Source organism: Camelus ferus, chromosome 15 (assembly GCF_009834535.1).
Source record: "Camelus ferus isolate YT-003-E chromosome 15, BCGSAC_Cfer_1.0, whole genome shotgun sequence".
Classification (NCBI taxonomy): Eukaryota; Metazoa; Chordata; class Mammalia; order Artiodactyla; family Camelidae; genus Camelus; species Camelus ferus.
In genome coordinates, this window is record NC_045710.1 from 44,030,328 (window position 1) to 44,052,220 (window position 21,893).

At 35.8% G+C, this 21,893-nt stretch overlaps 1 protein-coding gene, 1 long non-coding RNA gene and 1 pseudogene across 7 annotated transcripts in view; 2 read left to right on the forward strand and 1 right to left on the reverse strand.

Annotated features, from left to right (window-relative positions):
• Nucleotides 1–519: 519 nt before the first annotated feature.
• Nucleotides 520–21,893, forward strand: part of PAPOLG (poly(A) polymerase gamma) — a 32,443-nt gene continuing 11,069 nt past the window's right edge. For 2 of the 3 annotated variants that reach the window (XM_032497604.1, XM_006191326.2), the window contains exons 1-13: nucleotides 520–784; nucleotides 2,753–2,914; nucleotides 4,398–4,464; nucleotides 8,851–8,932; nucleotides 9,122–9,231; nucleotides 10,263–10,316; nucleotides 12,168–12,279; nucleotides 14,466–14,555; nucleotides 17,562–17,700; nucleotides 18,315–18,387; nucleotides 19,153–19,273; nucleotides 19,630–19,714; nucleotides 20,112–20,165. In XM_032497604.1, the coding sequence (XP_032353495.1) occupies nucleotides 768–784; nucleotides 2,753–2,914; nucleotides 4,398–4,464; nucleotides 8,851–8,932; nucleotides 9,122–9,231; nucleotides 10,263–10,316; nucleotides 12,168–12,279; nucleotides 14,466–14,555; nucleotides 17,562–17,700; nucleotides 18,315–18,387; nucleotides 19,153–19,273; nucleotides 19,630–19,714; nucleotides 20,112–20,165 (1,166 nt within the window). In that variant the 5' untranslated portion in view covers nucleotides 520–767. The remainder of the gene's footprint in view (nucleotides 785–2,752; nucleotides 2,915–4,397; nucleotides 4,465–8,850; nucleotides 8,933–9,121; nucleotides 9,232–10,262; nucleotides 10,317–12,167; nucleotides 12,280–14,465; nucleotides 14,556–17,561; nucleotides 17,701–18,314; nucleotides 18,388–19,152; nucleotides 19,274–19,629; nucleotides 19,715–20,111; nucleotides 20,166–21,893) is intronic. The other variant, XM_032497605.1, reaches the window with a different exon arrangement.
• LOC116669064 lies at nucleotides 5,982–6,099 on the forward strand (annotated as a pseudogene).
• LOC106730475 overlaps nucleotides 21,285–21,893 on the reverse strand; it is a 69,496-nt gene continuing 68,887 nt past the window's right edge. For all 4 annotated transcript variants that reach the window (XR_004326355.1, XR_004326354.1, XR_004326353.1 and 1 more), the window contains one exon: nucleotides 21,285–21,613. This is a non-coding gene — a long non-coding RNA (uncharacterized LOC106730475). The remainder of the gene's footprint in view (nucleotides 21,614–21,893) is intronic.

Here is a 21,893-nt window from a genome sequence, read left to right on the forward strand (position 1 = left end):
ATTCAGCCTTGTGTTTATCCTCTTCTTGAAAACTGCTAGCCTTCCTTTCAACCTCTCTCGCTTAACTGCTACAATGTCCTGAATCAGGGTGAGGTACAGTTATAGTTAGATGAAGTCAACAGTTAGCCTCCAATTTACAAGCTTGCTTTTCTCCGGGGTAATTAAAGTCACACGTTCCAGGGTGTGACCTTCTCAGGCCCGATTAGATTACACACAGCTAAGATTAAATTAAAGTGGTATAATGGCAGAGTTATAATATTTGCTAGGCAAAGTTGTGAGGTTTTTAAAATATATATATAGGCTCCCATAAGACAACAAACGTGTTTCAAATCATCTTCCAAGCGGTAAACTTGGAATGACAGCCCCACCGGCTTAAGAGGGGACCAAACGCTCCTTCGGACCTGCGTTTGCAACCCGAACTCGTTCGAGCGCCCCTGTGGGCGGAGCCACCGGAGCCTCCCGGGACCCGAAGGGGAGGGGGCGTGGTCGAGGGCGGGTCCAGGCCTCCAGAGGCGGGGCCGCGGCGGGCGAGGGGCAGGCTGGGAAGCGGCGCCATATTGGCGTCGGCCGCGCTGTATTGTCATAAATAGAGCCGGTTTTGTGGTGTTTTCACTACTTGGTTGTATGCCTCGGTCGTAGGAAGTGAGGAAGTGAGCGAGCAAGCGAGCTACAAGCGAGCGGAGGAAAGTGGATAGGAGGGGAAGGGAAGAGCAAGAACAGGACTCCAGAGCGAAATACACTCGCCGCTGAGGGAGACGCAGGAAGCGATGAAAGAGATGTCTGCGTAAGTGGTGGGGGGCGGCGGTTGGGGGCGAAGCGAAACCTTGTGGGCTGGGGTGGTCGGCCCGGGACCCCGTTTCGGTTCCCTGCCCCTCGCACTCTGCCCAGAGCTCTCCCGGGTAGTCTTCTTTCCCGCTCCCGGCCGGTCCGCAAGGGCACCTCCCCTACAACTGGCGGCTCACCTGGCCACCCCTGCACAGACTCGCGGACTCCGGGAGTCTCTTCTACCCGCGGCTGTCCCACTTCCGAGGACGCCCCCAGACGAGGTTGCGGTGGGAGAGAGGCGCGTGTGACCGTGGGGAGAAATTGTCGGTCACTCTCCTGCCCCCAGCACACTCTGAGCCGGTCTCTGCTCCTGTCTGCATTGGCGTAAATACCATCCCCCTACCTCCCCCTCCTCCCTTCCTGACCGGCTGTCTCCAGGTCTTCAGGAGTGAATGACCTATCCCAGCCCACGGGTTTCTCTTCAGTAAAGACTGGTCTTTTCACCCCTCCCGGCCTCCCCACCTATCCACAATCTGCCTGTCTATACCTCCTGCTCACACTTGGATAAGTCAGAAACGGTGTCCGTGCTTGGCAAGATTGTGTGGTAGCTTCTGACATTTTGGCTTATTAAGAAATAATTTAAACATACAGAAAAATGCAGAGAATAACATAAGCATCATTTGTGTACCCATCATCCTTCTCTCCCAAAGCATAACGTTCCGTGTGTATGTGTTGTGTACATACATATCTTTATTTAAAAGAAACGAAGCATACCCTATACATCTGAAGGATCTTCCTACCTCCTTCTCTGGTCCCATTCACCTCCCTCCCCAGAGTTCACCACAGTTGTGAATTTGATGTTTATTGCTGTGTGGGGTTTTTTAATGCTATTACTACATATGTATGTGTCCATAATAACTGACATTGTTTTACTTGTTTTTAAGCTTTATGTAACTAGTATCACACCTGTCATTGAGCAACTCTAGTGTAACATAGTGCCTTTGAGATTTGTCCATGATAATATTTTCAGCTCTAATTCATATTAACAACTGTATTGTATTCCACTGCAGGGATACACCCTGATTTAGTCCTTTTCCTGTTACTAATTATTTTAGATTATCTCTAAGTTTTTAATGTTACAGTGTGGCAGTGAATATTCTTGTACCATGTCTCTTTGTACACCATACAAGAATTTCTCTAGGGTGTTTACCTATAAGTGAAATTGATGAATTGAAGGGAATGTGGGATTCTATTGCTTGCTTTTGTTTTCCTGTCTAGATGAGGGAGGTTCAAAACCATGAATTTGGAACTGCTAGTAAGGACCTTGAGAGCCAGCTTTTTCAGCATAGAGATAAGAAAGTGGGACCTAAGATCATAGTTGGTGTCAGGCTTAAGTGAAGAAAACAAATAACTAGAATCACAAAGTATTAGAACTGTAAACTCTGATTCAAGTAAAGGATGTTAATGTAGGTTTCTTAGGGACAAATCTAGTTGTGATTTCTTTTTTAAATCTGGAATATTTCACAAGGACCTTCTAATGGGATGTTTTTGTTTCTTTCCTGAGTGGGGGGGGGGGAACCGTTATTTTTACTTAGAGCTTTCTTTCAAGTGGCTAGCTGCTTTTCAGAGATTGTATGTAGAAGGTACTTGACTTAAGTCTGCAGGGTGTAGTGGAGGTGGCCCTGGACCAGCTCCCATTCAAGCTCTTTGCATTTTAGCTGAGTGGTGTTGGCACAGTTGTCCTGATGCCAACACAGGCAGCTTTTGGCTTGAAAAGACATCCTAACCATGAAAGCTTGAGGCAGTATGAATAGCCGTTCATCAACACAAGCACAAAATATCCTTTTTTCTGTTAAAAAATAGTGGGGGCCCCAACTATTAGCACAGAGTAAACTTTTAAGGTAGCTAAATTAATGAGTGGATTGAGAGGTTTGATATATCAGTATATGCTTTAAATTTTTTATGCTATTTCATTTTTCTTGAACAGAAACACCATGCTGGACAGCCAGCGTCAACAAAAGCATTATGGAATCACTTCTCCAATTAGCTTGGCATGTCCTAAAGAAATTGATCATATATACACACAGAAATTAATTGATGCCATGAAACCATTTGGAGTATTTGAAGATGAGGAAGAATTGAACCATAGGTATGTCATTTAAAAATGCAAAATATTTTATAGTACATTATTTAATCATTAATTCAATAAACATATATAAGTACCAACGATGTCCCTGCCTAGGGATACAAAAATGACAGAGAGAAAACTTGGCCCTCCTGGAGCTTATATTTTAGTTGGAGGTTAGAGCAGGAGACTAACAATTGGCCGAATAAGTAAAATAAATAGTGTTACACATAATGAGTGCTACTGAGAAAAATGAAGTTGGGAGTGGAGGTTGTCAGGGAAGGCCTCATTGACATTTGAGGGACATCTTGAAGGTGAGGGAGGAGCTCTGAGGGTTTGAGGGAAGAGCATTCTAAGCAGAAGGCTTGAGGTGGGAGTGTACATTGTTTATTTAAGAAATGCACAACAAGGTAGCCTCCGCTTATGTGAAGCAGAGTGGATAAGAAGGGGAATGTGGGCTTAAAGAATATGAGATCAGAAGGAGCTTGGAGGGAAAGGTCGCTTAGGACCTTGAAAGCCATTATAAAGGTTTTGGCTTTTACTCTGAGTGAGATGGGAAGCTGTTAATGTTTTGAGCAGAAGATTGACATGATTTACTCATGTTTAACACAGTCACTCTGTCTGCTTTGTTGAGAATAGTCTGAAAAGAGGTGAAAGGCAAAAGCAGAGAAACTAGTTAGGAGGCTATTATAATAACCCAAGGAAGAAATGATGGTGGCCAGAAATAGGAGGGTGGCAGTGGAGGTAATAAGTGATAGAATTCTTGATATATTTTAAAGGTAGGGTTGTTTAATGACTGTGGAATGTGAGAGGAGAAGTGAGAAGGGTCAAGGATGATGCCAAGATTTTTGGTCTCAGCATCTCAAAGGGTGGAATTCCATTACCTGGGGAAGGCTGAGGGAGAAGCAAGTTTGGACAGGTCAGGAATTCAATTTTTCGTATGTTATCTTTAAGATACCTGAACCCTTTTTCCTTTTTTTTTTTTTTTTCTTAAATCTGAATTTGGATATTGCCATTGATTGCAAGTTTGTTTTAATATCGAGTTGGTTTTTGTAAGTGAATTTTTAATAATTATCCAGTAAATTATTTGCCCATGTTTATTATCCGAAAACTTAACTGTCAATGAGAGAATGCTAACCTCTATTATTACCACACTGAATTGTCATTCCATAGTAAGGCCAAGAAAGTTGACAGTTCATTTGGTCTCTGCAGCCTTATTGAAGGTAATTTTGATTTTTTTATTAGGCTTTTTGATTTCTGAAAATAGCTCTAAGACCAAAATAGTATCATCACATTTATCGTCTCTTTGGAACTCTTAGGAACCTAATAATGCCAAAGAGATGTGCCATGTATCAACAGATTTGATAGCATTAGGACATATATAATATGCTTTTACTCTAGCACCAACACAAAGGTACTGCCTATATGTTTAATTACTTTTTAAAATACTGTTTGGTTTTGGTAGGCTTTTTTTGTTTTAATCTGAAACTTTTTTTTTTTATTATAGGCTGGTTGTTCTTGGTAAACTGAACAATTTAGTAAAAGAATGGATTTCTGAGGTCAGTGAGAGTAAGGTAAGACTCTAAATTGAATTCATAGTTTCATTATGTCTTGGTCATTAGTCTTATAGTAAGGTGTAGGAGTTGAGAATAATCTGAGATACATTAAAACATGGCTCCTTTGTGTACTTGGAAATGAATTGGTCTAGACAGTTGAGTTCTAAATGAATGAGCATTTACCCCAGAGGTAGCACTGTTTAGCTACAGTTCCACATAAATATCTCACTTGACTCGCATGTGGTACACCAAAATTTAAATATTGATTTTACTTTAAAAGCCAGATTTCAGACTTCTTGTGAAATACCAGGTCTGGCAGCACTGGGCCTTTGTGCAAGGCAAGAAGAAGCCTGAATGGAATTGGCTCCTCCCCTCCAGTGCTTCATGGTCCCCACTGCTCCCTGCTCTCTCTGACACAGCATCTGTCATTTATCAATCAGTTTCTATATTTATTATGTGTACACTTTCCTCATTTGTATACCTGCCTGGCCCTTGAGATACAGGAGTTGACAAACCCTAATCTGTAATTATGCAACTTCCCCCCCCTCTGGTAGCTTAACTGTTTTTCTTCTGAAATTGATTACATTTTCTTGCTTCCTTAGAGTATTTTGAACATAATCGAATTTTTATTTGGGAGTCATGACTATGAATATTATTTTACTGGCTGTAGTAAAATGAGGTAGGGCATGTTCAACTGGGTAATACTGTTTGCCCCTTCACTGAGTGGCCCACTCTGTTGTATTTAAAATTTTTTGTTTGTTTTTTCAGTTTTCCCATCTCTCCCTTAACAACAATCAGCTGAAAGTTAATGTCTAACAGCAGTAGTGTGTCTCTCTGTAAAATCCTTTCCTAGCCATTAATCTGCATGGATTTAGAAATCAGATAAACACCTGTTAGCATTCTTTCTTTTACAACTTTTATCACTTCTTTCTGTACCTATGATACGTGTATAAAATTGGTTCTTTTGAACAGTGGGCTCTGAATAAGGTTATGAGAGATTGCTGAGTCTACAGTCATTGAGTTTAAATAATGGTCTTTAGGCTATTTACTTTTGCTGCCAAATGGCTATCTGGCTTGTTTCTGAGCTCACAGCAGGTTTATCAGTAGTTGAGGTTTTCAGTTAGGAATTCTGAGCAGGTGAAAAAGACCTGGCTTAACTCACCTGCACAACCTCAGGACAGAGCTGAGGCATTAAATTAAGTGTTGGGGAACCTGTTATCTCTCTCTATTATCAGCCCATAATTACTATGGGTATGCAAACCAGATACTCAACTTGCTAGAATTATTTTAAAATCAGAGTAACAAGCTTTATGATTTCTTGTGTGATCTTTATGTCAGCTGTTGTGGTTGTACATTCTGAGATGCGTCAAGAGACATTAAGTGTTAGTATTCACAAGAGAGGCTAGATGACTTTATTGAGAGATGCACCTAATTTTACTGTGTGGTTTCTTTACACCTAAAAGAAAAATCCAGTAGAATCTGTTCCAAGGTCAAACGTTTTTTTGTTTTTAATTATTTTTAAATTGCTTTTTCCTGTCTATGGCCATGCCACCCTTAACGCCCCCAATCTCATCTGATCTCGGAAGCTAAGCAGCGTCGGGCCTGGTTAGTACTTGGATAGGAGACTGCTAGGAATACTGGTTGCTGTAGGCTTTAAAAAAAAAAAAAAAGAAAGAAATTGCTTTTCCCTCATTTTATTCACATCACTGCTTTAATTTGCAAAAACCAGTAGCTTTAATTTTTAGGCATAAAACCATTGTTAAAAATTTTGAGACTTTACTACTATTTGGCCTTTTTTTTAAGCAAAGAAAATGAAATACCTACTTATTTTTAAATTTTTTAACTGGTTTTAATGTCTTCCTTTCCATAGGTAAGGTGATTGATTATTTTCTATATCATTACAATTCCCTTTCATTTATATATATTTTAGTTTGGAAAATATCTGAAGGATTTGAGTTAGATCAAAGATCATTTTAATATTCTACACATAGTTGGAATATTTAAACTAAATAATCTAGAACTCCAAATCAGATCATTTCAGTTAAATACTATGGTTTGTGGTGAAGATATTTTACTGTGATTCAGTTTATCACTTTTTCATAAATCATGCAGGAATCATACTTTTCAAAGTACAAACGTAAAACTAAAGGGGCTGCTCTATCCTTTTGATTGATGTTAGTCATCAGTAATTTTACTAACTTTTCTAGCTATAAAATTATTTGTGTTACTATTGAAACATTAATATCCATTAAACAGGAAGTAACAAATATATCCTGTTATGCAGATACTTTTATTGAAGTTAATTAGCAGATACTATTCTTTGGAACTTGGACTGGGCATTTTGGGGAGGTAAGAGAAGTAGTAAATATAGTTCTCACTTTCAAGGAATTTAAATATAGTTGAAGAGATGGGACCTACAGGGGGAAAAAAGTCAATAAATATAGCGTAAAGAGGTTAAATATAATAACAGTAGAGGTGCACAGTGGGGAAAAGAGCTTGTTATAATGGGGTAGATAATCAAAGAAGCCTTCATGAGGGATGTGGAACTTAAAGTGAACTTTGAAAAACAGTATTGAGATACCCAGAGACGACGACATGTATTTGAGACAGGGGAAGTGGCAAATGCAATGGGAAAGAGACCAGGTTATGTAACACGCTGGCAGTTGGAGTTCCAGAAAGGATGACCAGGAGACAAGGCAGGAAAGATCCATAACAGCGTGGAAGTTCTTAGGCTGCAAGGATCAGTAGTCAGAGAAGAATGCATTGGCAGGTTTTGAACAGAAGACTTGTGTAATAGAATAATTTAAGAACATGAGCCAGTGAATTTTGTGAAAAATGGAATAAGAAAGTAAAGATTAAGGGCAAGAAGATAGTTTCTGATACTGTTAAATAGCCCAGAATGGGGCTGGGTGGGGAGGAAGTGATATATGAGGGAACTAAGAATTGGTAAGCCAGGAAGAATAATAATGACTTATAGGTATGGGCAATAAGGAAATGAAGACCAGAAATAGAGAAGTTAGGAGGGATACCTGGTTTATCATAGGAAGAATTTTGCTAGGTTTCAGGCATGGACATTGAAGTGGATCAGAAAATCTGAATGAAACATCCGATGAGTGGTTAGAATTGGCGCTAGAGAGAAGTGAAAAGTAGCATTGTAATTCTGGTACAACCAGAAAGATGTTAATTGAAGTTGTTAGATTAGCTCTTACAAGGAGATCATGTCAGGAATGACCCCACTTTCTTGGAGAAATATTACAGAGCTAGAATCAAGAAATTAAGTATATCTGTCACAGAAAGTAAAGGGGAGATGGTATTAGTCAAGAGTATGATAACTATAGAGAGTTGAAAGCGCATTACTTTGGTAGTTAAGAGTTGCTTGGTGACGATTAAGAGTGATTGAGCCAAAGACAGGCAGTTGGAGGGGACAAGTAGGGTTAAGGGATAAAAAATGTTTTTCTTAATATAAAAATGTGTGCATGTATACTGGACACAAATTTGTTTTGTCTTTCCTCTGGGAATACCTTCATTACTTAAGTTGGAATCAAAAAAGCTCTCCAAAGTTGATAAATGTAGTATCTATCAGCATTTAGGCAATTTTTTTTTAAACTGGGGTATAGTTCATTTACAATATTATGTAAGTTTTAGGTGTACAACATAGTAATTCACAATTTTCAAAGGTTATACCCCAGTTACAGTTATTATAAAATATCGACTATATTCCCTGTGCTGTACAATATATCCTTGTGGCTTACTTATTATATGTAGTTTATACCTCTTAATCCCCTATTCCTATCATGTACCTCCCCCCTTCCCTCTTCCAACTAGTAGCTACTAGTTTGTTCTCTATATCTGAGTCTATTTCTTTTTTGTTTTATTTACTAGTTTTACTTTTTAGATTTCACATGTGATACCATACAATATTTATCTTTGATTTCACTAAGCATAATACCATCCAAGTCCATCCATGTGGTTGCAAATGGCAAGTTTTCATTCTTTTTTTTACGGCTGAATAATATTCCTGTGTGTGTACGTGTACATATGTACACTACATATTTATCTAGTCATCTGTTGATGGACACTTAGGTTGCTTCCATATCCCGGCTATTCTAATAATACTGCTATGAACATTAGGGTGCATATGTCTTTTCAAATTAGTATTTTTGTTTTCTTTGGATATATACCCAGAAGTGGAATTGCTGGATATGGTAGTTCTATTTTTAGTTTTTTAGAGAACCTTCATACTGTTTTCTACAGTGGCTGCGCCAATGTACATTCCCACCAACAGTGTACAAGGGTTCCCTTTTTTTCACATCCTTGCCAACTTTTGTTATAGTATTTAAGCAAATGTAATGCTAAATAATTTGAACCATTGAATGCCTTTTTAAATTTTTTGTTTCATTTTAGAATCTCCCACCTTCTGTTGTGGCTACTGTTGGTGGAAAAATTTTCACTTTTGGCTCCTACAGACTTGGAGTACACACCAAAGGTAACTACTTTTCTATGTTTTATTGATAAGAACTTTCAATAGTAAACTCTTACTATCTCACTACTCAGAGCTAATCAGTGTTTAACATTTTCCTGTACTCATCTTACACACTTTCTTCTATACATATGTTTGTGTATACAAAAACATACTTAATATACTCTTTTTGATAAGAAATACTTTGATTTGCAGGAGCTGACATTGATGCACTTTGTGTAGCTCCAAGACATGTGGAGAGATCTGATTTTTTTCAGTCTTTTTTTGAAAAATTGAAACATCAAGATGGCATTAGAAACTTAAGAGTAAGTATCTTCTGGTATTTAATATTTTTAATTCGTCAGTAAATAACTGTAAAAGCTAGGGCTTATGATGATTGACATATTTCTTAAGAAATTGCTGTCTTGTTAATGGACAACAATTAAGAACATGGGCTTTTTAGTTTCACAGGCCTGGGTTGAATCTAGAGTCTACCACATATTAGCTCAACGATTGTGGTCATGTTACCTATTCTGTCTGAGCCTCAGTTTCCATAGCTATCAAATGGAGATCTGGTGTTAACTTTCTTATAAAGTTTTTTTGAGGATTGATGAGCTAATTTACATAAATTTTTTACTATAATATCTGAAAAATGGTTGATGCATATTAAATGGTGGCTGCTATTATGTATAAGATTCAATTGGTATAACTGTAAGTGTATATCTAGCCATTCATCAGCAAGTAAGATTTCAGCACCAGTGATTCATCAGATACTGGCCTCTTAGTCCCATAAATACAGTAGTGAACAAGGCATAGTTTATAGGAGAGAGGAATTGAGGGGACTAAACAAACAGGTGGTTTTAATGCAGTCTCTAGTGCTTGGATAAGGTGAGGGTCAAAGGATCTGTGTTACTTGGGTGTCTGGGAATGAAGAAGGTTAAGAATTTGTTCAGTTGGGGAATTAAGGAAGATGCAGGGAAACATTTCTACTAAATCCAAACTATGTTGTTTTTTGTGGGTTTTTTTGTGGATTAGTCGTGAGATCTGATTATATTTTAATTTCTAACACTAGTGCTCTTTGTAAATAATCAGTTTTCAATTTAACCTCATCGAATAGTAAACACCCAGATGATAGCAGTTCTGCCTGCCAGTTTCTACTGAATATTTTTAGGAGGAAAATAATTTGATAACTACTGTCATGGGCATTTTGTGTATCTTAAATAACACAATCACGTAGTATAAGTACTTGCTTACTCAGAATGAGAAACCAAGAAAATTTAAGAATTCACATTGGTATTTGGGAAGGATAGAGAAAGGATTACACCTTATTTGTTACAATTGTTTTCTTCTTTTGTAGGCTGTAGAAGATGCCTTTGTGCCTGTTATAAAATTTGAATTTGATGGAATTGAAGTAAGTGTTAAATATTTTTCTGACTTTACAGTTGAACTATTTAACATATATGGGTTTTTTTCCCTTTGTGTTTTTGTCTTTTTTTTTTTTTTTAAATCAGACTTACATAGGCACATATTTTAAGGAATCAAATAGTCTAGTAATGGTGAGTCCTTCCTCACCATGGAAAATGAACCAACCTCCATCCCTACCCCCAACAGTTTTATACATATCCTTCTCATTCCTATAGTCTCCTAAAATAATTATATTGTAGTTCTGATTGGAGTGGTATTCAGTGTTTATATTATTGTGGTCTTATAAAAATAATGTTCAAAACTGAGCACAAAGTGTACTAGGTTAACATTCTTTGCTGTGTGGCTTTTGTTTTCTTGGAAGTTAATTATTCTGTGTTTTATTTGCTTGATTTTTACACTTACGACTAATTCAAACTAAGTCTCTCTTAGTTGTCTAAATCTCCATTAGAGATGTTCTCAGATGTTCTGTCATTATCCTCTTGAAAAAATATCTCACTGATTCTTCTCACCTGTTCCAATCCACAGATTGTTCTCCATGACTGATACACAGCTGTCATTTTAACTACTTTCTTCACTCATCCTGGGATTTCCTTTTGCTTCTCTTCCTTCTTGACTTACTCTCACTTTAATGGTGCTTATGTACCAGCTCCCTGAAAAAGAGCACATATTTTTGAGATCTTGCATGCTTAAAACTGTCTTTATTCTGTTCTCACACCAAATTGATAGTTTGGCTGAGTGTAGAGTTCTAGGTGGGAAATAATGTTTCTCAGAATTTTGAAGGCCTTACTTCATTGTCTTCTAGCTTCCGTGCTCTATTGAGGAGTATGATGCCAGCTTGATTCCTCCTCCTTTGTATTTGACCTGTTTTGTCTTTTTGGCCACTTATGTAATCTTTTTTTTTCCCTTCCGAGTCTTCATAGTTGGAAAATTCATAGTAATATACTTTTTGTTTTGGTATGTGTCTATTCAACCCAATATGCTAAGGTACTTAGTAGTTCTTTCAGTTTGAAAACTCCTGTCCCTCAGTTCTTGGAAATTGTATTGAATTCTATTGTTTTCTGCCTTTGTTTTCTCTCCTCTTTCTGGAATTCCTAACATTTGTATGTTAGACCCCCAGAACTGCCTCTTTTTTTTTTTTTTTAATTTCTTCCTTCCCACTTAGAACCACATCTTCATATTTTTGTTCTGCTTTTTGGGGTTTTCTCATCTTCTAAAAACTTTCTCTAGTTTTTCATTTCTGCCATCATATTTTTAATTTCTCAGAACACTTTTATTCTGTAAATATTCCTTTTTATTTATAAATTTATTTACAGCCTCCTGTCCTTATTTCCTAGATACACAATTTTTTTATCTCTGCTTTCTTAGATCTGCTGAGTCTGTTGCCACCTGTCATCTGCTTTCCAGCTTTCATAGTTTTTTCTGTTGTCTCCTGTTCTCTTTGATCTAGTGAGTTACACCTTTAAAAACAAAATAAAACTAAACAAAAAACAAAATGAAATTTTGCTGGTATTTTAGTGGGGTTTCAAGAGGGAGTGAATGTAAATGTGTTGGATCTGCCATTTTTATCTAGAAGTTCACTCATAAGGTTTCGATTTTTTTTTTAATGCTTGGCATATATGCTAAAATTAAAATGCTTTCCCTTAATTTAAAAATTATTCTCCCAAAACTTTGCAGTGATTTTCCAATGTGATACTGCCTGCGTAGGCCTTTGGAAGTTTTGGTAAAATGTCCAAACTAATAATTAGAACTTTTTACATTTTTTTGAGGTGGGAAGGGGAAAATGGACTAGAAGGAGAAAAAGTAATATTTTTCTCTCTCTTTTTTCATCTTTCCAAAGATTGATCTAGTCTTTGCAAGACTGGCAATACAAACCATATCAGATAATTTAGATCTAAGAGACGACTCTCGACTGAGAAGCCTTGATATAAGGTGTATTCGCAGCCTAAATGGTAAGCTTCTAAAAAGAAATCTCAGATACCTGCGCGAAAACAACTAGACAAATAGAGATCTTTTTGCAGAACCATTCATAGACTTTTAAAGGATTAGTCTAAGTTAAAAATGATGTAATTTTCTTTATACAAAAATTTGATCACATTTAAGCATCTTTGAAAAACAAATTTATTTGAAATACTTATGCTTATAGTAGTGGTTCTCAAACTTACCGGTCTCAGGACCCCTTTATACTCTAAACATTTTTTTAAGAACCCCCCAAGATCATCTGTTTTTGTGAGTTATATTTATCAATGTTTATCATATTAGAAATAAAAACTGGGAACTTTTTAAAGTATTTATTCATTTAAAAATAACAATAATAAACCTATTATAAGTGAATATAAATACATTTTTATGTGAGAATGGCTTTTTTTTTTTTTGCATTTTTGCAACTCTCTTTAATATTTGACTTAATAGAATACAGCTAGATTCTTATATCTACTTTTACAGTCAATCTCCTGTAAAATTTTGTTTTGATTGAAGCATAGGAGGAAAATCTGGCCTTTTAAAGATATGTACTTGAAAAAGGGAGGAATATTTAATAGCCTTTTTAGATAATTGTGGGTATTCTTTGACACTACACCAAAATTTAACCAGTGACAATTTCTTTTTTCCTTTCAACAGCTTTATTGAGGTAAATTACATACTATAAAATCCATCCATTTTAGGTGTACAATTCAGTAGTCTACTATATTCAGAGTTGTGCACCACAATCCAAATTAGAACATTTTCAGCATTCTCAAAAGATCACTCATACCCATTTGCAGTCATTCCCCTTTCCAACCCCCAGTCCTAGGCAACCACTGATCTACTTTCCATCTCTATAGATTGGCCTTTTGAGGACATTTCATATAAACCGGGTCATATAATACATGGTCTTTTGTGTCTGGCTTCCTTCACTTGGCGTATTGTTTGTGAGGTTTATTCATGTTTGTAGTGTATATCAGTAGTTTGTTCCCTTTTTTGCTGAATAATAGTGATCTTTTAAAAATGTTAATTAGAACGTCAAATCTAAAACCTGTTAACTTTTTGTACTCTGCTGCATTAAAATCTGTCTTATTCTTTGACTGAATCTTCTACCCATGCATGATTTTGTATTTTCATGCCTCAGTCATTTGGAAAATTCTGACTTACAAAGTTATTTGGCTCTTCTAAATGTTAACACGTTTCATTATAAAATACTTTTTAATCACATTCATTAATATTTCCACCAGTCTCATTAGAAAAGTCTTTAAGTCTTGGAAAGCTGCAAGCTCATTGTAGCAGATACTAGTTGTCCAAAATTCTATTTGTTTTTATTTGAGAGTTCAAATTTTTATTACTGGCAACAAATTTTGTCTTTTGTTTTAGAAGTGAGGAGCTCACTTTTGTTCATCTTTAGGAAATGTCTGCTGAATACCCAAGTATGGGTAACCATAGTTGTCTATCAGTCATTATTTCAAGTAAAATTGGTGTTCTTTGAAAAAAGCAGATAGTTCAGCTTGTCTTGAACACATTCACACATCACACATGTTCCTTTCCTGTTTTCTGACTGCAGACTTGTGGTGAAAATATTGTCTACTAGTACAGTTTGTTGCCACGGCTTTGATTCACTGCTAAGATATCAGCAGTTTTACTCATCACTGGTTTGGCACCATGATACAAATGTTAAACAGTGAAATAGGCAAAGAAAGCATAATATTATTATAAACACAGGTTTGACTTAATAGATACCCAGGAGTCCACTGACTGCACTTTGAGAACCACTAGTTTATGGTATCTTGTTTGACTTAATCATTACATTTTGCTGTACTTCCAGAGTAGAACAGTACATCACAGTATTTATGGATAAGCTTTGTATTAAAGCAGTAAGTTTTATAACTTGGAGACATTTGATTAACAGTAAAGCCAAATGTGGAAAAAAGCTAAAAAGATATTCAAACTCATCTCATTTTAATATTGGGTTGTATTACCCATGTGCTTTTTAATTCTTTACAAGCAAATTGATTTCTCATATATAAGTGCTAAATTTAAAGTACGCTGAGAAATTAAACCTCACACTTTATCTTTGATATTTTTAGCATTTGAGAGTTGAAATTAGAAGGATGTTTGAATTGACTGGGCTTTGTTGCATAATGAAAAATGAATGCTTTATATTTTTCAGGTTGTAGAGTTACTGATGAAATTTTGCATTTAGTGCCAAATAAAGAAACTTTCAGACTCACCCTAAGAGCAGTCAAACTGTGGGCAAAACGTAAGTATCCCAAGTCTTTTATGTTTGCATTATAAAATTATAATTTTCAGTTGTTAATGGTAGAAGCACATATGAAAACTCCTGAACCTTTTGATACCACAGGGGATTGAGGTCCATTAAGTTCTGAAGAAGCTGTTTCTTTTTCAGGCATGCTGCTTATGGTGCTCTGATGTGTGACTCTACCTTTTTCTCTCGTGGGTGAAAACTAGAAGCCCCAGACTTTACATCTTAGGTTTCAGCCAGGCAGTCAGAATGAGTTAGAATTTGAAGAGTAAAACCCTTCCTTGTCTTCAAACTCTGTATGGGCAGGACCATCTTACTATCTTTGCCTTCCCGTCACCAGCAGAGAGTCTGATGTATAGCAGTAAAATCTATTAAATGAAAAACCTACAGTGATAGTTTTAACCTTTTGTTTTTACCTTATAACACTTTTCTAATAAAGCCTTGAAATACACTAGTTTTTATATATAGGATATGGTTCATAAAAGACCCAGTCCTGAGCTGGCATAGCACATTTTGTATTATTTTAAATACATTTAAGCAGTTTTGCACCTCTGGCACCAGGTTTTACATAGTCTAAAACAGTGCTTTCCGATAAAATTTTTTGTGATGATGGAAGCGTTTCTTATCTGTGCTGTCCAATACAGTAACCTTGTGGCTATTGAGCACTTGAAATAGCTGATGAATTTTTAAATTTTATTTAATTTTAATTAATTTAAATATAAAATTAAATAATACCTAAGAAGAGTAAAAACATGTCCTCACAAAACCCTGTACACAGATGTTCATTGCATTATTAATAATAGTTAAAAAGTGGTACAAAAACAACCACAAAGTGTGGTATATCCATAATGTAGACTATTATTTGGCAGTTAAAAAGAATGAAGTATTGATACATGTTACAACATAATATGAACATTGAAACCATTGTGTTAAGTGAAAGAAGTCAGTGTGCATATTGTATAATCCTATTAATATGAAATGTTCAGAACAGGCAAATATATAGAGATAGAAAGTAGATTAGTGGTTGCCTAGGTCTGGAAGGATTGGAGGGAAATAGGTATGTGACTGTTAGTTTTCTTTTTGGGGTGATGAAAGTGTTCTGGAGTTGATTACAGTAATGATTGTACAACTCTATGAATAGACTAAAAACCACTGACTTTTATACTTTAAATGGATGAATCTTTTAAATTTTTAAAAAATTAGTTTCAGGTGTACAGCAGTGATTCGGTTATACACATACATACATACATATTTTCTTTTCAGCATCTTTTCCAGTATATGTTACTGTAAGAAATTGAATATAGTTCTCTGTGCTATACAGTAGGTCTTTGTTGTTTGTATGTTTTATATTTAGTAATGTGTCTGTTATAAGTAGATGAATCTTATGTTATATGAAAGGTATCTCAATAAAGCTTATACCAAAAAATAATTATATATAGCCACATGTGACTTATGGCTACCCATAAGAACAGTACATATCCAAGACCTTAAGCAAGTAGAATGTGTCCTTGGGCTCAATTGTATAGTTAGGATAAAGTAATTTGTAGTAAAGGGATATCATGAATAATTTGGTTTTCCTTATAGATTAAATTTAATACCATATTCTGTCAATTCTTTGATGCATGTTTTTCACATTTAACATATTTGAAATGACATTTTGTATTTTTTCTCTCGCTTAGTGAGACATAAAATAATCTGTATTATATAATAACTGAGGGCATCTTGTTTTGATGAAATAATGGTAATGCTTTTTCATAGATTGCTATAAGAAACAATCATACGAGAAATGAGTATTATCAGTGGTGTAATGTACTTTATGGAGAGGTATACAAATTTTTTCAGAATACTGAAGTTATTCCCCAAGTTTACACTTGATTTTAAAATGCCCATGAATGTGATTACAGTAGACCCCCTTGTGTGCCATTTTGCTTTCCACAGTTTCAGTTACCTGTGGTCAGCTGTAGTCTGGAAATATTGTATTGAAAAATCCAGAAATAAACAATAAATAAATTTTAAATTTTGATCTCTCACCAACCTGCCTGGAACAGGGAGGGTACTGCAGTACTTGTGTTCAAGTAACCCTTGTTTTACTTACTAGTGGCCCCACAGTATAAGAGTAGTGATGCTGCCAATTCCTATTTGCCAAAGAGAACCTGTAAAGTGCTTCCTTTAAGTGAAAAGGTGAAAGTTCTCAACTTAATAAGGAAAGAAAAAAATCACATGCGAGGTTGCTAAGATCTGTATGAGAACCAATCTTGTATCATGAAATTCTGAAGAAGAAAAAGGAAATTTCATGCTAGTTTTGCTGTCCCACGTCATACTGGAAAAGTTCTGGCCACTTAGTGATAAATAGTTAAGATGAAAAGGGCATTAAATTCATACAGTGAGATGCTTTGAGACAGGAAGAGACCATATTCACATAACTTTTATTATAGCATATTATGTATTAGTTTTTATTTCTTACTGTACCTAATTTATAAATTAAGCTTTATCATAAATATATAGGGGGGGGTGTATACACACAGGATGGAGATCTATCTATAGATAGATAGATCTCCATCCTGTGTTTCAGGCATCCACTAGAGGTCTTGGAACATATCCTCACAGATAAGCGGAAGTTGTATAGAACTGAAATGTTTTTTTCTTCTCCACTTATGAAACCTCCAAGTATCTTTCCTCCTCCCTTTCATTTCTCTCTCAACCATAGGTATTGATAGGTGGGAATTCCAGTGTCATATCAGGAGAGGCCAGTTACACAGTCAGAACTGAGGCAGGGAACTAAGATGTCTGTATTGGAGGGCAAAGTAGTGGGTAATATGGGAATCACAGAGTGTACACAAAGACTATGAGCTTAGCATGAAGGTCTGCTTATTAATGTTAATATTTCTATAAGGGAAAAAGAGTTTTAAGCATATTTTAGAAGGGAAGTTACATTGTTCCTTATACTTGAATGTTATGGACAGTAGGTCCTAACAATAATTAACATCTATATTAAATTTCTAGGACGTGGTATTTATTCCAACATGCTGGGATTCCTTGGTGGTGTCTCCTGGGCAATGCTAGTTGCAAGAACTTGCCAATTATATCCAAATGCAGCAGCTTCTACTTTAGTTCATAAGTTCTTTTTAGTTTTTTCCAAGTGGTAAGTATTCACATGCATATTTTTATTATTTACTAACCTCTACCTATATGTAAATTTGTTTGGAAATCTAACAGCTACGCACAGACTTTCTTCCATTCCTTTTTAAAGTTAAGTTTTAAAAAATCAAATTTGAGACAATGATGGGACACCATATGGTGCTTTCTTCTAGAGGGTCTGCAAATGTGGGCCTTAAGCTTGTGCAAGTGGCATTTGCTCTGCCAATTACTAGCTACATAGAGGTTAAGATCTCCTCATATGTAACATAGAGATGATAATCCCAGCTACTCCATGGATTTATTAGAAGTATCTTTCAGTAAATGTTAGCTGTTGCTGTTATTAAATTATCAGAGTTAAATCCATGAAAGCAAAGAGAAGGAAAGGAAAAATTCAAGTTTAAATTAGTTACAGCTAAATGGGCAAAGCAGTATTTTCCCTTTCAGAGAACATTGCTTTAAAATAAAGCAGCTTTTTCCTTTGTCAGTTTCTTTGTTTTCAGTATCAAATACTCAGAGCATTTGCTGTGTGACAGTTGGAGTGGAGTCTCATGATTTTAACATTTCACATAGTTCCTGAAGTGAGGTCTTAAGTGAGTTAATTTGCCTTTTTCTTGTTAGGGAATGGCCAAATCCTGTGCTGCTGAAGCAACCGGAAGAAAGTAATTTGAATTTGCCAGTTTGGGATCCTCGGGTATGTGACTTACTACAGAATTTCATTAAACTTTTTAGCAAAAGGACCATTCTCTAAAGTGCAGTCTAGTTAAGGATAATTCCTCTTGTCCCTGCTCATCTTCCTTCTGTTTGGTTTTTTGGGGTTTTGTTTTTTTTTTTTGGTGGAGATGATTTGTACTTCCAGTGCTGATCCAAATGTTATGTCATTAAAAATAACCCATATAAGACTTGAGTGGGTGTATCAACCAAGATGTCATAACCCATTGTTAAAAACTATCTTACAAGTAATTAGTTACTAATAATAAAGTACTGAAGTATATAAAAGGTTTACTTTGCAGTGCAGTTTAAAGCAGGTTTATGGTTCCAAGATAGCATAACTCTCACTCATCTTGCTTTCAGAGCAAGTGCTTGTTCCTCTGAGTAACCTGGGGAGGTCATCTGTTGAACAGGTGCAGAAAGAGGATTGAGAACCACTGAACCTAGATAATCCTTTTTGCACTTATGATACTGTATTTCTTTGGTTCTAAAAGACCATTGTTTATAAGCTGCACCGTCAGTTTAACAGCTTTTCAGGGAAAAAATAAACTTCTGCAGAGTTTCCTTTGACTTATCAGACACATCTGACTTCAGAAACAAATGTAGTTGGGGACGGGAGATGTACTTCTTAGAACTGAGGAAATGTAGTATTAAATTTATATTTCATATTCTTCAGACTTTTGGGGAAATGAAGTGAGGACAACTGAAATAGGAGAATAGATCAATTATTCTGCTTCTAATTTCACAGGTAAATCCATCAGATAGGTATCATCTCATGCCCATAATCACCCCTGCCTACCCACAACAGAATTCTACGTATAATGTGTCCACATCAACTCGAACAGTAATGGTAGAAGAATTTAAACAAGGTAAACGTGTTAGCCCTTATTGCCCTTTACATGTTTCCACAAGTTTTTGGTTGACAGCAGTTTTATTCTCTATTGCAGTTATGTCTGTTTTTCTAAAAACTTTCAAATGTGTATTTATTTTTTTAGCAATTGGTTTTCCAAAATATGTGATAATATTAAGACCAAAAATGGAGCCACCCCAGTTGAGCAGAAATTGACTTTTGTGTTCTAAGAACAAGCATAATAAATTTACACTTTTTTTTATACTCAGGGATTCAATGGGGTTTGAAGTTTGGGTGGGTAGGAGGATAGAGGAGCTGATAATACGATGGTCAGTTTTCAGAATCAGTGTCTTGTCTCTGTCTCTCTCTCTTTAGGTCTTGCAGTCACAGATGAAATTCTTCAAGGGAAATCAGACTGGTCCAAACTACTTGAGCCACCAAATTTTTTTCAAAAGTACAGGTACTTGAAATTTTGCATTTTGTGTGTGTATGCATTTAAGGAAGAAGAATGTTAAACTTACAAAGTTAATATACAGTAAATGACAGCTGTCACTTATATTTCAAGTGAAGTAGAGACTAGGTTAGCAGAAATCTTGGGTGATGAGAAAGTCTCTATATTCTAGTAGTATTTAACCCTGTATTCATGTATTTTTGTTTTTAGTGAATTGTTTTTAATTGCAGGTTCTAGAATTAATTTTGTGAAAATCAGAGCATGTTTTAATTTTCATAAATGTAATGCCTGTATTAGCTCTTTTGTTCATTGGGAGGGAGAAAGAAAAAGTAATGATGGAAAATCACTGTAACAATGTTTCTGGCTTTTTTTTCCCTCCTGATTGTTTACTGAAAATTCTTCACAGACATTATATAGTATTGACTGCCAGTGCATCAACAGAAGAAAATCATCTAGAGTGGTAAGACATATTTCAGGTTCTCTACTTACTGTGTGATGATAACATTTATCACTTACAAAACACCTTCTATATTTTCAAAATCATTAAATCTAATTGGTGACTATTGTACATGACCATGGAGCATCAGTGTTTAAGAAATGCCATTAAATTAATGTTTCAGATTCAGAAGTGACACAAGATAATGATATATGTACACAATGATAATGATATATCTCACTTCTCAGAGTCAGATTTAAGCAAAATTGTGAGGCAGTTTGAATGATTCTGATACCTAGTCTTTTACTGAGTTCTTCATCCTTAGCATCATGTTCTCCCCAAACAAAAGGAAAGACATTATATATATTTTGAAGTTTAGTTGATTTATAATATTATATTATTTTCACATGTATAGCATAGTGATTCAATATTTTTGCAGATTCTACTCCATTAAAAGTTATTACAAGATAATGGCTATCATTCCCTGTGCTATACAATATATCCTTGTTGCTTACCTGTTTTATACATAGTTAAATCTGTTAATCCCATACCCCTAATTTGCCCTTACCCTATTCCCTTTCCCCTTTGGTAACCACTAGTTTGTTTTCTGTATGTGTGAGTCTGTTTCTCTTTTGCATATACATTCATTTATATTATTTTTTAGATTCCACATATAAGTGGTATCATACAGTATTTGAGTTTCTGTCTTTTCACTAAGCATAATCTCGAGGTCTATCCACATTGCTGCAAATGGCAGAATTTCATTCTTTTTATGGCTGAATAGTATTCCATTTTATACATACACATCTTCTTTATCCATTTGCCTATTCATGGGCACTTCAGTTGCTTCCATATCTTGGCCATTGTAAACAGTGCTGCTATGAACACTGGGGTGTGTGTATCTTTTTGAATTAGTGTTTTAGTTTTTTCCCCAGATAAATATATCCAGGAGTGGAATTGCTGGATCATATGGTAGTTGTGTTTTTAGTTTTTTGAGGAATGTCCATACTGTAGGGTTCCCTTTTCTCCACATCTTCTCCAACATTTGTTATTTGTACACTTTTTGATGATAGCCATTCTGACAGGTATGAGGTGACATCTCGTTGTTTTGATTTCATTTCCTTGAAGATTAGTGACTTTGAGCATCTTTTCATATGCCTTAGCCACCTACTGTATGTCTTCTTTTGAAAATACCTATTCAAGTCTTCTGCCCATTTTTTGATTGAGTTTGCTTTTTGATATTGAGTTGTATGAGCTTATGTATTGTTTTCATTTAGATGATGGCATGTAAGGTTTCAGAATTTTATGCTTCTCTCAGCAGATAGGAGATATTTTTGGTCAAGGTAGAGTGCATTCTTTCTAGTGCCTCTGAATTCATTCCGTTTGCCCTCCAGTGTATTGACATCCCTAGCTCCATCAGACAGAAACTGTTAGGTTCCCAGAGGTGATTGTGCCTTTCTCAGGTCTGATTTCTGGAAAAAGAAAACACATTACTGTCTTTGTTCCAAGGGTTTAACACTTATTTCATTGAGCATTTAAGAGACCCTGAAAAGAATCCTTTCACTAAAACTATCTAGATCAGGGATCAGAAAACTATGGTCTGGGCCAAATCTAGTCTGTTCCTATTTTTATAAATAAAGTTTTATTGTAACACAGCCACACTTACTCATTTTTACATTGTCTATGACTGGTTTCCTGCTACATGGCAGAGTTGAATAGTTGTGACAGAAACATATGGCCCACAAAGCCTGA